General features: G+C 38.9%; 1 protein-coding gene across 2 annotated transcripts in view; it reads left to right on the top strand.

Moving 5' to 3' along the window:
* nipa2 (NIPA magnesium transporter 2) overlaps positions 1-18,472 on the top strand; it is a 48,784-nt gene that overhangs the window by 19,111 nt on the left and 11,201 nt on the right. For both annotated transcript variants that reach the window (XM_061977566.2, XM_061977565.2), the window contains exons 3-5: positions 7,363-7,419; positions 7,562-7,652; positions 7,721-7,881. In XM_061977566.2, coding sequence (XP_061833550.1) covers positions 7,363-7,419; positions 7,562-7,652; positions 7,721-7,881 — 309 coding nt within the window. The remainder of the gene's footprint in view (positions 1-7,362; positions 7,420-7,561; positions 7,653-7,720; positions 7,882-18,472) is intronic.

Below are 18,472 nucleotides of genomic sequence, written 5' to 3'. Positions count from 1 at the left end.
AAATGCTCTTGGCTTTTCGGAGGCTTTGCTGGTTGCAGAAGAAGTTTAAGTCTCTTTTAGGGATGTTCGATAATGGCTTTTTGCCGATATCCAATATTCCGATATTGTCCAACTCTTTAATTACCGATACCGATATCAACCGATACCGATATCAACCGATATATACAGTCGTGGAATTAACACATTATTATGCCTAATTTGGACAACCAGGTATAGTGAAGATAAGGTACTTTTAAAAAATAATAATAAAATAAGATGAATAAATTAAAAACCTTTTCTTGAATAAAAAAGAAAGTAAAACAATATAAAAACAGTTACATAGAAACTAGTAATTAATGAAAATGAGTCAAATTAACTGTTAAAGGTTAGTACTATTAGTGGACCAGCAGCACGCATAATCATGTGTGCTTACGGACTGTATCCCTTGCAGACTGTATTGATATATATTGATATATAATGTAGGAACCAGAATATTAATAACAGAAAGAAACAACCCTTTTGTGTGAATGAGTGTGGGGGAGGGAGGTTTTTTGGGTTGGTGCACTAATTGTAAGTGTATCCTGTGTTTTTTTGTTGATTTAATAAAAAATAAAAAAATTCCGATATTACATTTTAACGCATTTATCGGCCGATATTATCGGACATCTCTAGTTTCTTAGTTTTAGTCCAGTAATCTCAGAGCAAGACTTAACAATACTAGTCAGGCTGTTTCAGTCTTTAACTGAAAGACAGTGAAACCAACAAATAAAAGAAAAACACATAAATGTTTGATAAAAACAGGCCTGACAGAGAAATCATTTAATTCCCTGAGAAGATGAATTCTCTGTTGTGCTTCACTATCAAATCTGTGCTCACATCAAACTTGAGCTGGTCGTCAAAAAAGGTCCCTAAATATTTATATGATGAAACAATGTCAACTTTTTTGTTATGTATGATGCACTCCGTAGAAATGTCCTTCTTACGTCTAAAATCAATAATTCATTATTTGGTTTTAGATACATTTAAATGCAAAAAGTAACAGTCACACCAGGAGATAAAATCCGTTCGGGCGCTGTCATGCTTTGATTGTGAAGCATAGAGGAAGCAGTGGCGTGTCATCAGATAGCTGTCTTCCTGCATGCATCAGTAAACATAAAGAGTAAGGGTGAAAGGACACATCCTTGGGGTGAACCTGTGGAGATGCTTACAGAGTCAGAGAGACAGAGACTCTTTGCTCTCTGCCAGTTAAAAAGTCTAAAATCCATAGCACAAGTTGGTGAGACAATTCAAATTTAGACACAAGCCTCTCTATTAAGAGATGTGGCTGCATTGAATTCAATGCGGAAGAGAAACCAACAAAGAGCCTGGCATGGTCTTCTCTAAGTGTTTGTAGAAGTGGTTGAGTATAAAACGCTTTGCATCATCTACACCAGGGGTGCTCATTACGTCGATCGCGAGCTACCGGTTGATCTCGGAGGGTTTGTCAGTCGATCACCAGCCAGGCATTAAAAAAATAGTCCTAAAAATGAGCGATCATAAATCTTCACTATGACGTCACTTTCGTCACTTGATTGACATTCACGGCACCCGAGGGTCTTCTGAGATGACGCTGGCTGCTGCCAGCTCATTAAAATTACCGACTGCAAGGTGAGAAACACTTTATTTCAACAGACTCTGGCGCCGTACCTGTCGTCAAAACTCCAAAGACCGACTGCACAGTTGCGCTAACAAAATAGGAGTCTCAGAAAGCTGGCGTGCACAAGCTAGCAAGCTACGGAGTTTGCCGACAATGTATTTCTTGTAAAGTGTATACAAAGGAGTACGGAAGCTGGACAAATAAGATGCCAAAAACCAACCACTTTCATGTGGTATTGGACAGAAAGGAGGACTTTTTTTCTCCTCCATTCGAAAATGCGGACCTTATCAGCACCACTGCATAATCAATGCAAGTCATCAGAATCAGGTAATACACCAACTTATATTCTTGTCTTCATGAAAGAAAGGAATCTATATGTGTTATCATGCTTGTATTATCTTTAAACACCTTTAACTTATTAACAATATTAACTATATGTGTTAAACATGCTTGTATTATCTTTAAACACCTTTAACTTATTAACAATATTAACTATATGTGTTAAACATGCTTGTATTATCTTTAAACACCTTTAAGTTGTTAACAATATTAACTATATGTGTTAAACATGCTTGTTTTATCTTTAACCACCTTTAAGTTGTTAACAATATTAACTATTTGTGTTAAACATGCTTGTATTATTTTTAACCACCTTTAACTTGTTAACAATATTAACTATATGTGTTAAACATGCTTGCATTATCTTTAAACACCTTTAACTTGTTAACAATATTAACTATATGTATTAAACATACTTGTATTATCATTAAACACCTTTAATGTATTAACAATATTAACTATATGTGTTAAACATGCTTGCATTATCATTAAACACCTTTAACTTGTTAACAATATTAACTATATGTGTTAAACATGCTTGCATTATCTTTAAACACCTTTAACTTATTAACAATATTAACTATATGTATTAAACATACTTGTATTATCATTAAACACCTTTAACTTGTTAACAAAAACATATATTTCATAAATAAGTAAATATAAATTATATATATGAATGAGGTAGATCCCCATGACTTGATCAATTGAAAAGTAGCTCGCCTGCAGAAAAAGTGTGAGCACCCCTGATCTACACCTTTCTCTGCTTGATAGGCAAATTGTAGTGGATCAAGTCCCTCTGGAGAAGACATGACCAGGCCTTTATCAATTTTCTCAAAGATTTTCATGATTAATGACATTAATGCAACTGGTCTAAAATCACTAAGTTGTTTAGATTAACATGTTTTTGGGATGGGGATTACAATTAGAGATGTTGGATAATATTGGACTGCCGATATTATCGGCTGATAAATGCTTTAAAATGTGATATCGTAAATTATCGGTATCGGTTTCAAAAAGTAAAATGTATGACTTTTTAAAACGCCGCTGTACGGAGTGGTACACGGATGTAGGGAGAAGTACAGAGCGCCAATAAACCTTAAAGGCACTGCCTTTGCGTGCCGGCCCAGTCACATAATATCACAAGTGAAAGAAAGCGATTAGAATTGTAAATTATGCGGATTATCATGACCATACCAATGCTCTGTTTATTAAATTAAAAACATTAAAACTGCACGATCTTGTTGACCTTAACACTGCTATTGTGACGTACAAAGCTCATAACCACATGCTGCCTCGGTGTCTACAGGAGAGGTTTAAACCTAGAGAGAATCCCTATGACCTCAGAGGTTCAGCTCTCTTTCAGAAAGCAAACATAAGAACGAGCTTAAAAAGTAGATGTGTTTCTGTCAGGGGGGGTTCATCTGTGGAACAGCTTGGATGATTCCATAAAATGTTCCAGTTCCATTCACACATTTAAAAAACACTTTAAGACCAATGTCTTGGAAAAATATATCACTCTGGAATCAACACTGTAGTTAATACTATGATCAATGTTAATTAAAAACTAAATGTGGGATATAAATAATAATGGAAGTATAATTGTTTGAATATAGTATATAATTGGTACAAAGGTTTAACACGTGTACAAGGATATTTCACATGCCTTTACTGTGTATATAATTTAACTGTGTTTATGTTGTGTATAATGTGTATTTATATGTTGTACAAAAGACATTTCATAATTTTCGGAAGTTCATCTTGTACTTGACATTGTTTATAGGGTTAGGCGCAATAAGTGTTCAACTTCAGCCTAAACCCTTTCAGTCTGCAACATTTTCATTTTCAATCTATGAATGTACAACTGTTTGTTTATTTTGTTGACCATTGACCGAAGAAGAATAAACTTAAACTTAAACTGAATGCATATATTGACCATACTTGGTCAACAGCCATACAGGTCACACTGAGGGTGGCCGTATAAACAACTTTAACACTGTTACAAATATGCGCCACACTGTGAACCCACACCAAACAAGAATGACAAACACATTTCGGGAGAACATCCGCACCGTAACACAACATAAACACAACAGAACAAATACCCAGAACCCCTTGCAGCACTAACTCGTCCAGGATGCTACAATATACACCCCCCCGTTACCCTCTAACCCCCCCAACCCCGCCCACCTCAACCTCCTCATGCTCTCTCAGGGAGAGCATGTCCCAAATTCCAAGCTGCTGTTTTGAGGCATGTTTAAAAAAATAATGCACTTTGTGACTTCAATAATAAATATGGCAGTGCCATGTTGGCATTTATTTTCCATAACTTGAGTTGATTTATTTTGGAAAACCTTGTTACATTGTTTAATGCATCCAGTGGGGCATCACAACAAAATTAGGCATAATAATGTGTTAATTCCACGACTGTATATATCGGTATCGGTTGATATCGGAATCGGTAATTAAGAGTTGGACAATATCGGATATCGGCAAAAAAGCCATTATCGGACATCTCTAATCACAATAGAAGACTTCCAAATACCAGGAATCTTAGTTGAGCGTATGATACTGAATACTGGGTGAAGTAGCGAAGCAAATGACAAATGTATTCCTAGCTGCTTCCTGCTCTGGCACTGACAGCAATAGAAGTAGCACTGGTTTCTGTAGTGCTCAGAGGTAGCGGGTTCGAATCCCAGTCAGTTGTAAATTTATGTTTCAATGATGTTAAAATAGTCTTTAAAAAAAACAAAACTATTTTATTTCCCATGAATTCATTGGATCAACTGAATCTAAAATGTGTTCAAATGTTTTTAAAAAGAGTGAAAAGTGACGATTTGAAATAGTTGTCAAGGAACAATTTTTCTCGAAAGTAAAAGTTTGTATATACTTTGGAGTAGTCTGCGTACAGCCTGTATTGTACACAAAGGACACTGCGTAAATGTCTGACTCCACAAGTGAGCACAAGATTGTCGTGGCTTTTCGACTGTGCACGAGTGCTGCTGACAGTGGTGAGCCGCGGTTCATTAAGGGAAAGAGTTAGTCGGTTTTATCCTGATAACGAACGACGAAGATGTACAAAGAGACCTACACACCCGAACACTCAGAACTACGAGGGAAGGAAGCGAAGGAACGAGGGAAGGAAACAAATGAAGGAAAAATAGAAAGTTTTGATGAAATTCATGTTAGAGGATAGTTTGATAAATCAATAATATTCATATGTTCAGTATTTGTTTACTGTGATACTGTGACACAATAATGTTTGTGTGTTGACATTAGGGTTGTTCCGATCCGATATTTGGATCGGATTGGCCGCCGATATTTGCCAAAAAATGCGTATCCAGAACCAGTTTAAAAAAAAATCCGGTCCATGTTTTCCAACGCACCGATTTTAAATAATACATTCCACTTTTCTGCCGCGCCCTAATTTCCGCTGCGCATTTTCCAGCACACCTTCAACACATCCACAGGTCTGTGTCCTAACCGTTAAGACGGCCATGTGAATTAAAAGTTACCGGTAAAAATGTCAGCTGTCTCTGAGCGATATAGAAAATGACTATATCGTGATATTGGAGTATACGTTCTCACGCAGTTGCTTTTAGCTGCAGGCATTACACTACAGGCTCTTCTCACTCTTTCCTGTCTGTCCTTCTCACAGACAGCAAGCGCACCTTCTTACATACGTCACATACTGTCACGTCATACTTCACATACGTATACGCCCTCGCGCAGCAGAGAGGTAGCAGCATGGCTAACCTTAGCTGTGATGCTAGCGCAGCCGTGCGAGCAACGTTCCCTCTAAGATGCGCGCCTGTGCAATTGCGCACTGCTCAAGCGTCCTCTGCGCACAGCAAATATATGCCGCGCACCAAATCAAACCCATCTGAATTCTAAACAAAATAAACACATAATTTATTGTGTGTAATTTTGCAATGCAACGCTGAGTGACAGTGACAACAAGCGGCCCTAACGGTGTTCATCAACACCGTTCAATTATTGTAACGTCTATAGGGATACTTCGAGGACAGGAATTATATCGATCACTTTATTGAGCAAAACTGTTTATATTCGGCCATAACCACACCAAAAACATGAGTAATAAACTTCTATCTCGAAAAACTAGTCATTTTGTGCCGTACAAACCAACTTGTCATCTGTCACCAACACGCATAGCACTAAGCCACTGGTGCGTTTATGGCCACACAAAAAGTCGGACAACTCAAACACCACCCAAAGTTACACTATGACTCCTCAGTCATACATGTGCTTAAACTACTGTCATTTATTAATGTTAATTTATTGATATTAATCATGGAATGCTGTTACTAGAGAAAGTTACACTTCATCCTATGCTTACATTTCATTGTGCAACATGAGGATGTTTAAGGGGAACTAAATATGATCGCTGAAAGGGATTTCCAAAGCAGGACCCCCACCCAGAGTAGGGCCAAATCACTAATATTACAAAATAATCTCATGAAAATGCCTCCTCTCATTTGAGTGTTATTATAAAAGATTGGTTTGAGACAGGTGTGCTGCTGGTATTGCCACGTGTGATGTTGCTCACATGTGCTCCACTGAATGCTCAGGGTACACATGAACAATTAGAGGGAACATTGCGTGCGAGTGGCAATACGAATGAAGGAAGAACTAATTAATTCCCCCAAAAAACAGCAGGGGGTCCATCGCCTGGCGGTGGTTTGGCTTCATGTGGGAATATGTCGAACAGACAACCGTAATTTGTCAAGTGTGGAGCAAAAGCGTTGCTTTTAAAAAGTAGCATTACTGCTAATATGTAGCATCATTTGAAAAGTCCCCTGCTAGAGAAATATGTTGTGTATGAATAAATATGTTGTGCATGAATAAATATGTTGTGTATGAGTAAATATGTTGTGCATGAATAAATATGTTGTGTGTGAATAAATATGTTGTGCATGAATAAATATGTTGTGTATGAATAAATATGTTGTGCATGAATAAATATGTTGTGCATGAATAAATATGTTGTGCATGAATAAATATGTTGTGTATGAATAAATGTTGTGCATGAATAAATATGTTGTGTATGAATAAATACGTTGTGTATGAATAAGTATGTTGTGTATGAATAAATATGTTGTGCATGAATAAATATGTTGTGTATGAATAAATGTTGTGCATGAATAAATATGTTGTGTATGAATAAATATGTTGTGCATGAATAAACATGTTGTGTATGAATAAACGTTGTGCCTGAATAAATATGTTGTGCATGAATAAACATGTTGTGCATGAATAAACATGTTGTGTATGAATAAACGTTGTGCCTGAATAAATATGTTGTGCCTGAATAAATATGTTGTGTATGAATAAATGTTGTGCCTGAATAAATATGTTGTGTATGAATAATAAAAGTAGTGATGTTTCAGGTCAAGGTGGTCATGCGTACTTGAAGGAGTGTCTATGGTGGGCAGGACTACTCTCAAGTAAGTAGTTGTCCTACAACATAATAATAATTATAATGATGATTACGATCATAGTTATTGATGAGTGTGAGTAAGTAGTTGTCCTACAACATAATAATAATTATAATGATTACGATCATAGTTATTGATGAGTGTGTTTCAGTGGGTGCAGGTGAGCTGGCCAACTTTGCGGCGTATGCCTTCGCCCCCGCCACCCTGGTCACACCTCTGGGAGCGCTCAGCGTGTTGGTCAGGTACTTGAACGCCTCTCCACAATGGCCGCCCAGCCAGTAAGGTGCTGACTCGCCACCTTTGTTTTCAGCGCCATCTTGTCCTCGTACTTCCTGAGCGAGCGCTTGAACCTTCACGGCAAACTGGGCTGCCTGCTCAGCATCCTGGGGTCCACCACCATGGTCATCCACGCACCTCAGGAGGAGGAGATCAGCAGCCTGGAACACATGGCCCGGAAACTGGTCGACCCGGGTAAGTACTAAACCACCTTGTTAGTTTTTATGTTATTAATAATAACCAGCCCCGCCCACCTTCTTAGTTTTTATGTTAATCATAACCAACCCCGCCCACCTTCTTAGTTTTTGTTATTAATGGTGTTATTAATCATAACCAGCCTCGCCCACTTTGTTAGTTTTTATTATTAATGGTGTTATTAATCATAACCAGCCTCGCCCACCTTGTTAGTTTTTATGTTAATCATAACCAGCCCCGCCCACCTTGTTAGTTTTTATGTTATTAAGGTGTTATTAATCATAACCAGCCACACCCACCTTGTTAGTTTTTATGTTATTAAGGTGTTATTAATCATAACCAACCACAACCACCTTGTTAGTTTTTGCTATTAAGGTGTTATTAATCATAACCAGACACACACACCTTGTTAGTTTTTATGTTATTAAGGTGTTATTAATCATAACCAGCCCCGCCCACCTTGTTAGTTTTTGTTAACGTGTTATTAATCATAAACAGCCCCGCCCACCTTGTTAGTTTTTATGTTATTAAGGTGTTATTAATCATAACCAGCCACACCCACCTTGTTAGTTTTTATGTTATTAAGGTGTTATTAATCATAACCAGCCACACCCACCTTGTTAGTTTTTATGTTATTAAGGTGTTATTAATCATAACCAGCCACACCCACCTTGTTAGTTTTTATGTTATTAAGGTGTTATTAATCATAACCAGCCACACCCACCTTGTTAGTTTTTATGTTATTAAGGTGTTATTAATCATAACCAGCTCCGCCCACCTTGTTAGTTTTTATGTTAAGGTGTTATTAATGATAACCAGCCACACCCACCTTGTTAGTTTTTGCTATTAAGGTGTTATTAATCATAACCAGACACACACACTTGTTAGTTTTTATGTTATTAAGGTGTTATTAATCATAACCAGCCCTGCCCACCTTGTTAGTTTTTGTTATTAAGGTTTTAATAATCATAAACAGCCTCGCCCACCTAGTTAGTTTTTGTTATTAATCATACCTAACAAAAACCTTGTTAGTTTTTGTTATTAAGGTGTTATTAATCATAAATAGCTCCACCCATCTTGTTAGTTTTTGTTATTAAGGTGTTAATAAAGATAACCATCCTCGCCCACCTTGTTAGTTTTTATGTTATTAGGGTGTTATTAATCATAAGCAGCCCAGCCCACCTTGTTAGTTTTTATGTTATATATTTTTTTAAATCTTATTAACTAGTTATGTTATTAGTTTTATGTTGTTAACTATGCTAGTCTTTATGGTAACTATTTTAGTGTTTATGTTAACATAACTATCATAGTTAATAACTGGTAGTTTTAATGCGACTATGTTAATTCGTTTTTATGTTATTTACCATCATAGATTTATGGTAACTATTATAATTTTTGTTATTAACTCATAGATTTATGTTTACTCTTATAGTTTTTATGTTAACTATTGTAGTTTTTGTTATTAACTCATAGATTTATGTTTACTATTATAGTTTTTATGTTAACTATTGTAGTTTTTTGTTATTAACTATCATAGATTTATGTTTACTATTATAGTTTTTATGTTAACTATTGTAGTTTTTTGTTATTAACTATCATAGATTTATGTTTACTTTTATAGTTTTTATGTTAACTATTATACTTTTTATGTAATTACTATCATAGATTTATGTTTACTTTTATAGTTTTTATGTTAACTATAATACTTTTTATGTAATTACTATCATAGATTTATGTTTACTTTTATAGTTTTTATGTTAACTATTATACTTTTTATGTAATTACTATCATAGATTTATGTTTACTTTTATCGTTTTTACGTTAACTATTATACTTTTTATGTAATTACTATCATAGATTTATGTTTACTTTTATAGTTTTTATGTTAACTATTATACTTTTTATGTAATTACTATCATAGATTTATGTTTACTTTTATAGTTTTTATGTTAACTATTATACTTTTTATGTAATTAACTATCATAGATTTATGTTTACTATCATAGTTTTTACGTATACTATTATACTTTTTATGTAATTAATTATCATAGATTTATGTTAACTATCATAGATTTAACTATTATAGTTTTTATATGAAGTATTATAGTTTTAATGTATGAACTAGTTGAGTTATTAAAATGTCAGCACAGACAAATGTGTGGGGATGTTTAGACAAGGTGGTTATGAATAATAATAACAGGTTAATAACAAGAGTTTCTGCGGGTCATTAAATGGATTTAGCAAACAATGAAGGTTTTACAAAGCATTACATTTGATGTCCACAGGCATTAAAAAGATGAATGCTGTGAAATGACACATGATCTTAGCAACTACAAGGCAGGCAGCAGTTAACAATGTTACATTTCACCACTACAAACAAATGCTCAGATCAATGTCATGTCATTCACTAGATCATTAATAACTTCATATAAAATAGTGTTTTTCAACCTTTTTTGAGCCAAGGCACATTTTATTTCATTGGAAAAATCCGGAGGTTCCTCACCTCAGTTGACAGTAAAAAGTTGTTGTCGCAATTGTTGGATATGACTTTAAAGCATAACCAAGCATGCATCACTATAGCTCTTGTCTCAAAGTAGGTGTACTGTCACCACATGTCACATCACCCCCTGACTTATTTGGACTTTTTTGCTGTTTTTCTGTGTGTAGTGTAGGGATGTCCCGATCCAGGTTTTTGCCTTTCCGATCCGATTCCGATACTGACCTATCCGAGCATGTATTAAAGTTTAAAGTTATTTAAACTACTTAGTTGTCAGAATCATGTTGAAAAGGGTTTTAGTACTCTTGATAACAACTAGCCAGCTGAATTAGGGGAGTTTGAATAATACACAATGGTTGGTAACAAGAAACTGACCTGTTTATTCAAGGATAAACACAAAATAGACAAAATTATACATGACAAACAGAAATGGCATCATTGAACTAGGGCTCGGCGATATGGCCTTTTTTTAATATTGCGATATTTTAAGGCCATATTGCGATACACAATATATATCTTGATATTTTGCCTTAGCCTTGAATGAACACTTGATGCATATAATCACAGCAGTATGATGATTCTATGTGTTTTGATTGATTGATTGAGACTTTTATTAGTAGGTTGCACAGTGAAGTACATATTCCGTACAATTGACCACTAAATGGTAACACCCCAATAAGTTTTTCAACTTGTTTAAGTCGGGGTCCACTTAAATTGATTCATGATACAGATATATACTATCAGATATATACTATCATCATAATACAGTCGTCACACAAGATAATCACATTGAATTATTTACATTATTTATAATCCAGGGTGTGGAGGGGGGCGCCAGATGTAAGTGTCAAAAAGACAGCCAAAAGAGTTTGATATGAGAATAAATCTAAAGTTAAAATATAGGGTAGAAATGCACCCATTTGCAGGAAATGTAGTCTTGATTTTCAAAATGTTCTTTCAAGGCTTGCATGTCTACATTAAAACATTCTTCTTCATACTGCATTAATATATGCTACTTTTAAACTTTCATGCAGAGAAGGAAATTACAACTAAAAAAATCACTAATTTGTTCATTTTTGCCTCGGCATTTTGATGGTGTGGACGTGTGGCACCGAATGGAGATAAGCGTCTCGACAGACGTTACAATATTTGAACAATGATGACGAAAACTGTTTTCTCTGTCGTGTCCGTGTGTCGAAAATTGTTATGCGCTTATTTTTTTATTTGATTTTGTGCGTGGCATATAATTGCTATGTGCAGAGGACGCTTGAGCAGTTTGCAATTGCACAGGCGCGCACCTTAGAGAGAACTTTGGTCACACGGCTGCGCTAGCATCACAGCTAACATTAGCCATGCTGCTACCTCTCTGCTGGGAGAGAACGTATACGTATGTGACATGTGTCGTGACAGTATGTGACGTATGACGTGGCAGTATGTGATGTATGACGTATACGTATGTGACGTATGACGTGACAGTATGTGACGTATGACGTGACAGTATGTGACGTATGACGTATACGTATGTGACGTATGACGTGACAGTATGTGACGTATGACGTGACAGTATGTGACGTATGACGTGACAGTATGTGATGTATGACGTATACGTATGTGACGTATGACGTGACAGTATGTGACGTATGACGTGACAGTATGTGACGTATGACGTGACAGTATGTGACGTATGACGTGACAGTATGTGACGTATGACGTATACGTATGTGACGTATGACGTGACAGTATGTGACGTATGACGTGACAGTATGTGACGTATGATGTGACAGTATGTGACGTATGTCGTGACAGTATGTGACGTATGACGTGACAGTATGTGACGTATGATGTGACAGTATGTGACGTATGTCGTGACAGTATGTGACGTATGATGTGACAGTATGTGACGTATGTCGTGACAGTATGTGACGTATGACGTGACAGTATGTGACGTATGTCGTGACAGTATGTGACGTATGACGTGACAGTATGTGACGTATGTCGTGACAGTATGTGACGTATGACGTGACAGTATGTGACGTATGTCGTGACAGTATGTGACGTATGTCGTGACAGTATGTGACGTATGTCGTGACAGTATGTGACGTATGACGTGACAGTATGTGACGTATGTCGTGACAGTATGTGACGTATGTCGTGACAGTATGTGACGTATGATGTGACAGTATGTGACGTATGTCGTGACAGTATGTGACGTATGACGTGACAGTATGTGACGTATGTCGTGACAGTATGTGACGTATGTCGTGACAGTATGTGACGTATGTCGTGACAGTATGTGACGTATGACGTGACAGTATGTGACGTATGTCGTGACAGTATGTGACGTATGACGTGACAGTATGTGACGTATGACGTGACAGTATGTGACGTATGACATGACAGTATGTGACGTATGACGTGACAGTATGTGACGTATGACGTGACAGTATGTGACGTATGACGTGACAGTATGTGACGTATGACGTGACAGTATGTGACGTATGACGTGACAGTATGTGACGTATGACGTGGCAGTATGTGATGTATGACGTATACGTATGTGACGTATGACGTGACAGTATGTGACGTATGTCGTGACAGTATGTGACGTATGACGTGACAGTATGTGACGTATGACGTGACAGTATGTGACGTATGTCGTGACAGTATGTGATGTATGACGTATACGTATGTGATGTATGACGTGACAGTATGTGACGTATGACGTGACAGTATGTGACGTATGACGTGACAGTATGTGACGTATGACGTGACAGTATGTGACGTATGACGTGACAGTATGTGACGTATGACGTGACAGTATGTGACGTATGACGTGACAGTATGTGACGTATGACGTGACAGTATGTGACGTATGACGTGACAGTATGTGACGTATGACGTATACGTATGTGACGTATGACGTGACAGTATGTGACGTATGACGTGACAGTATGTGACGTATGACGTGACAGTATGTGACGTATGACGTGACAGTATGTGACGTATGACGTGACAGTATGTGACGTATGTCGTGACAGTATGTGACGTATGTCGTGACAGTATGTGACGTATGTCGTGACAGTATGTGACGTATGACGTGACAGTATGTGACGTATGACGTGACAGTATGTGACGTATGTCGTGACAGTATGTGACGTATGTCGTGACAGTATGTGACGTATGACGTGACAGTATGTGACGTATGTCGTGACAGTATGTGACGTATGACGTGACAGTATGTGACGTATGACGTGACAGTATGTGACGTATGACGTGACAGTATGTGACGTATGTCGTGACAGTATGTGACGTATGTCGTGACAGTATGTGACGTATGTCGTGACAGTATGTGACGTATGACGTGACAGTATGTGACGTATGACGTGACAGTATGTGACGTATGTCGTGACAGTATGTGACGTATGACGTGACAGTATGTGACGTATGACGTGACAGTATGTGACGTATGACGTGACAGTATGTGACGTATGTCGTGACAGTATGTGACGTATGACGTGACAGTATGTGACGTATGTCGTGACAGTATGTGACGTATGACGTGACAGTATGTGACGTATGACGTGACAGTATGTGACGTATGACGTGACAGTATGTGACGTATGACGTGACAGTATGTGACGTATGACGTGACAGTATGTGACGTATGACGTGGCAGTATGTGACGTATGTCGTGACAGTATGTGACGTATGACGTGACAGTATGTGACGTATGACGTGACAGTATGTGACGTATGACGTGACAGTATGTGATGTATGACGTATACGTATGTGACGTATGACGTGACAGTATGTGACGTATGACGTGACAGTATGTGACGTATGACGTGACAGTATGTGACGTATGACGTGACAGTATGTGACGTATGACGTATACGTATGTGACGTATGACGTGACAGTATGTGACGTATGACGTGACAGTATGTGACGTATGATGTGACAGTATGTGACGTATGTCGTGACAGTATGTGACGTATGTCGTGACAGTATGTGACGTATGTCGTGACAGTATGTGACGTATGTCGTGACAGTATGTGACGTATGTCGTGACAGTATGTGACGTATGTCGTGACAGTATGTGACGTATGTCGTGACAGTATGTGACGTATGACGTGACAGTATGTGACGTATGTCGTGACAGTATGTGACGTATGACGTGACAGTATGTGACGTATGACGTGACAGTATGTGACGTATGACGTGACAGTATGTGACGTATGACGTGACAGTATGTGACGTATGACGTGACAGTATGTGACGTATGACGTGACAGTATGTGACGTATGACGTGACAGTATGTGACGTATGACGTGACAGTATGTGACGTATGACGTGGCAGTATGTGATGTATGACGTATACGTATGTGACGTATGACGTGACAGTATGTGACGTATGTCGTGACAGTATGTGACGTATGACGTGACAGTATGTGACGTATGACGTGACAGTATGTGACGTATGTCGTGACAGTATGTGATGTATGACGTATACGTATGTGATGTATGACGTGACAGTATGTGATGTATGACGTATACGTATGTGACGTATGACGTGACAGTATGTGACGTATGACGTGACAGTATGTGACGTATGTCGTGACAGTATGTGACGTATGACGTGACAGTATGTGACGTATGACGTGACAGTATGTGACGTATGACGTGACAGTATGTGACGTATGACGTGACAGTATGTGACGTATGACGTGACAGTATGTGACGTATGACGTGACAGTATGTGACGTATGACGTGACAGTATGTGACGTATGACGTGACAGTATGTGACGTATGACGTATACGTATGTGACGTATGACGTGACAGTATGTGACGTATGACGTGACAGTATGTGACGTATGTCGTGACAGTATGTGACGTATGTCGTGACAGTATGTGACGTATGTCGTGACAGTATGTGACGTATGACGTGACAGTATGTGACGTATGACGTGACAGTATGTGACGTATGTCGTGACAGTATGTGACGTATGTCGTGACAGTATGTGACGTATGACGTGACAGTATGTGACGTATGTCGTGACAGTATGTGACGTATGACGTGACAGTATGTGACGTATGACGTGACAGTATGTGACGTATGTCGTGACAGTATGTGACGTATGACGTGACAGTATGTGACGTATGACGTGACAGTATGTGACGTATGACGTGACAGTATGTGACGTATGTCGTGACAGTATGTGACGTATGACGTGACAGTATGTGACGTATGTCGTGACAGTATGTGACGTATGACGTGACAGTATGTGACGTATGACGTGACAGTATGTGACGTATGACGTGACAGTATGTGACGTATGACGTGACAGTATGTGACGTATGACGTGACAGTATGTGACGTATGACGTGACAGTATGTGACGTATGACGTGACAGTATGTGACGTATGACGTGGCAGTATGTGATGTATGACGTATACGTATGTGACGTATGACGTGACAGTATGTGACGTATGTCGTGACAGTATGTGACGTATGACGTGACAGTATGTGACGTATGACGTGACAGTATGTGACGTATGTCGTGACAGTATGTGATGTATGACGTATACGTATGTGATGTATGACGTGACAGTATGTGATGTATGACGTATACGTATGTGACGTATGACGTGACAGTATGTGACGTATGACGTGACAGTATGTGACGTATGACGTGACAGTATGTGACGTATGACGTGACAGTATGTGACGTATGACGTGACAGTATGTGACGTATGACGTGACAGTATGTGACGTATGACGTGACAGTATGTGACGTATGACGTGACAGTATGTGACGTATGTCGTGACAGTATGTGACGTATGTCGTGACAGTATGTGACGTATGTCGTGACAGTATGTGACGTATGACGTGACAGTATGTGACGTATGACGTGACAGTATGTGACGTATGTCGTGACAGTATGTGACGTATGTCGTGACAGTATGTGACGTATGACGTGACAGTATGTGACGTATGTCGTGACAGTATGTGACGTATGACGTGACAGTATGTGACGTATGACGTGACAGTATGTGACGTATGTCGTGACAGTATGTGACGTATGTCGTGACAGTATGTGACGTATGACGTGACAGTATGTGACGTATGACGTGACAGTATGTGACGTATGACGTGACAGTATGTGACGTATGACGTGACAGTATGTGACGTATGTCGTGACAGTATGTGACGTATGTCGTGACAGTATGTGACGTATGTCGTGACAGTATGTGACGTATGTCGTGACAGTATGTGACGTATGTCGTGACAGTATGTGACGTATGTCGTGACAGTATGTGACGTATGTCGTGACAGTATGTGACGTATGACGTGACAGTATGTGACGTATGACGTGACAGTATGTGACGTATGACGTGACAGTATGTGACGTATGTCGTGACAGTATGTGACGTATGTCGTGACAGTATGTGACGTATGTCGTGACAGTATGTGACGTATGACGTGACAGTATGTGACGTATGTCGTGACAGTATGTGACGTATGTCGTGACAGTATGTGACGTATGACGTGACAGTATGTGACGTATGTCGTGACAGTATGTGACGTATGACGTGACAGTATGTGACGTATGACGTGACAGTATGTGACGTATGTCGTGACAGTATGTGACGTATGTCGTGACAGTATGTGACGTATGTCGTGACAGTATGTGACGTATGACGTGACAGTATGTGACGTATGACGTGACAGTATGTGACGTATGTCGTGACAGTATGTGACGTATGACGTGACAGTATGTGACGTATGACGTGACAGTATGTGACGTATGACGTGACAGTATGTGACGTATGTCGTGACAGTATGTGACGTATGACGTGACAGTATGTGACGTATGTCGTGACAGTATGTGACGTATGACGTGACAGTATGTGACGTATGACGTGACAGTATGTGACGTATGACGTGACAGTATGTGACGTATGACGTGACAGTATGTGACGTATGACGTGACAGTATGTGACGTATGACGTGGCAGTATGTGACGTATGTCGTGACAGTATGTGACGTATGACGTGACAGTATGTGACGTATGACGTGACAGTATGTGACGTATGACGTGACAGTATGTGATGTATGACGTATACGTATGTGACGTATGACGTGACAGTATGTGACGTATGACGTGACAGTATGTGACGTATGACGTGACAGTATGTGACGTATGACGTGACAGTATGTGACGTATGACGTATACGTATGTGACGTATGACGTGACAGTATGTGACGTATGACGTGACAGTATGTGACGTATGATGTGACAGTATGTGACGTATGTCGTGACAGTATGTGACGTATGTCGTGACAGTATGTGACGTATGTCGTGACAGTATGTGACGTATGTCGTGACAGTATGTGACGTATGTCGTGACAGTATGTGACGTATGTCGTGACAGTATGTGACGTATGTCGTGACAGTATGTGACGTATGACGTGACAGTATGTGACGTATGTCGTGACAGTATGTGACGTATGACGTGACAGTATGTGACGTATGACGTGACAGTATGTGACGTATGACGTGACAGTATGTGACGTATGACGTGACAGTATGTGACGTATGACGTGACAGTATGTGACGTATGACGTGACAGTATGTGACGTATGACGTGACAGTATGTGACGTATGACGTGACAGTATGTGACGTATGACGTGGCAGTATGTGATGTATGACGTATACGTATGTGACGTATGACGTGACAGTATGTGACGTATGTCGTGACAGTATGTGACGTATGACGTGACAGTATGTGACGTATGACGTGACAGTATGTGACGTATGTCGTGACAGTATGTGATGTATGACGTATACGTATGTGATGTATGACGTGACAGTATGTGATGTATGACGTATACGTATGTGACGTATGACGTGACAGTATGTGACGTATGACGTGACAGTATGTGACGTATGTCGTGACAGTATGTGACGTATGACGTGACAGTATGTGACGTATGACGTGACAGTATGTGACGTATGACGTGACAGTATGTGACGTATGACGTGACAGTATGTGACGTATGACGTGACAGTATGTGACGTATGACGTG

This window comes from Nerophis lumbriciformis, linkage group LG18 (assembly GCF_033978685.3).
Source record: "Nerophis lumbriciformis linkage group LG18, RoL_Nlum_v2.1, whole genome shotgun sequence".
NCBI lineage: Eukaryota > Metazoa > Chordata > Actinopteri > Syngnathiformes > Syngnathidae > Nerophis > Nerophis lumbriciformis.
This window is presented reverse-complemented; position numbering and strand designations above follow the sequence as displayed.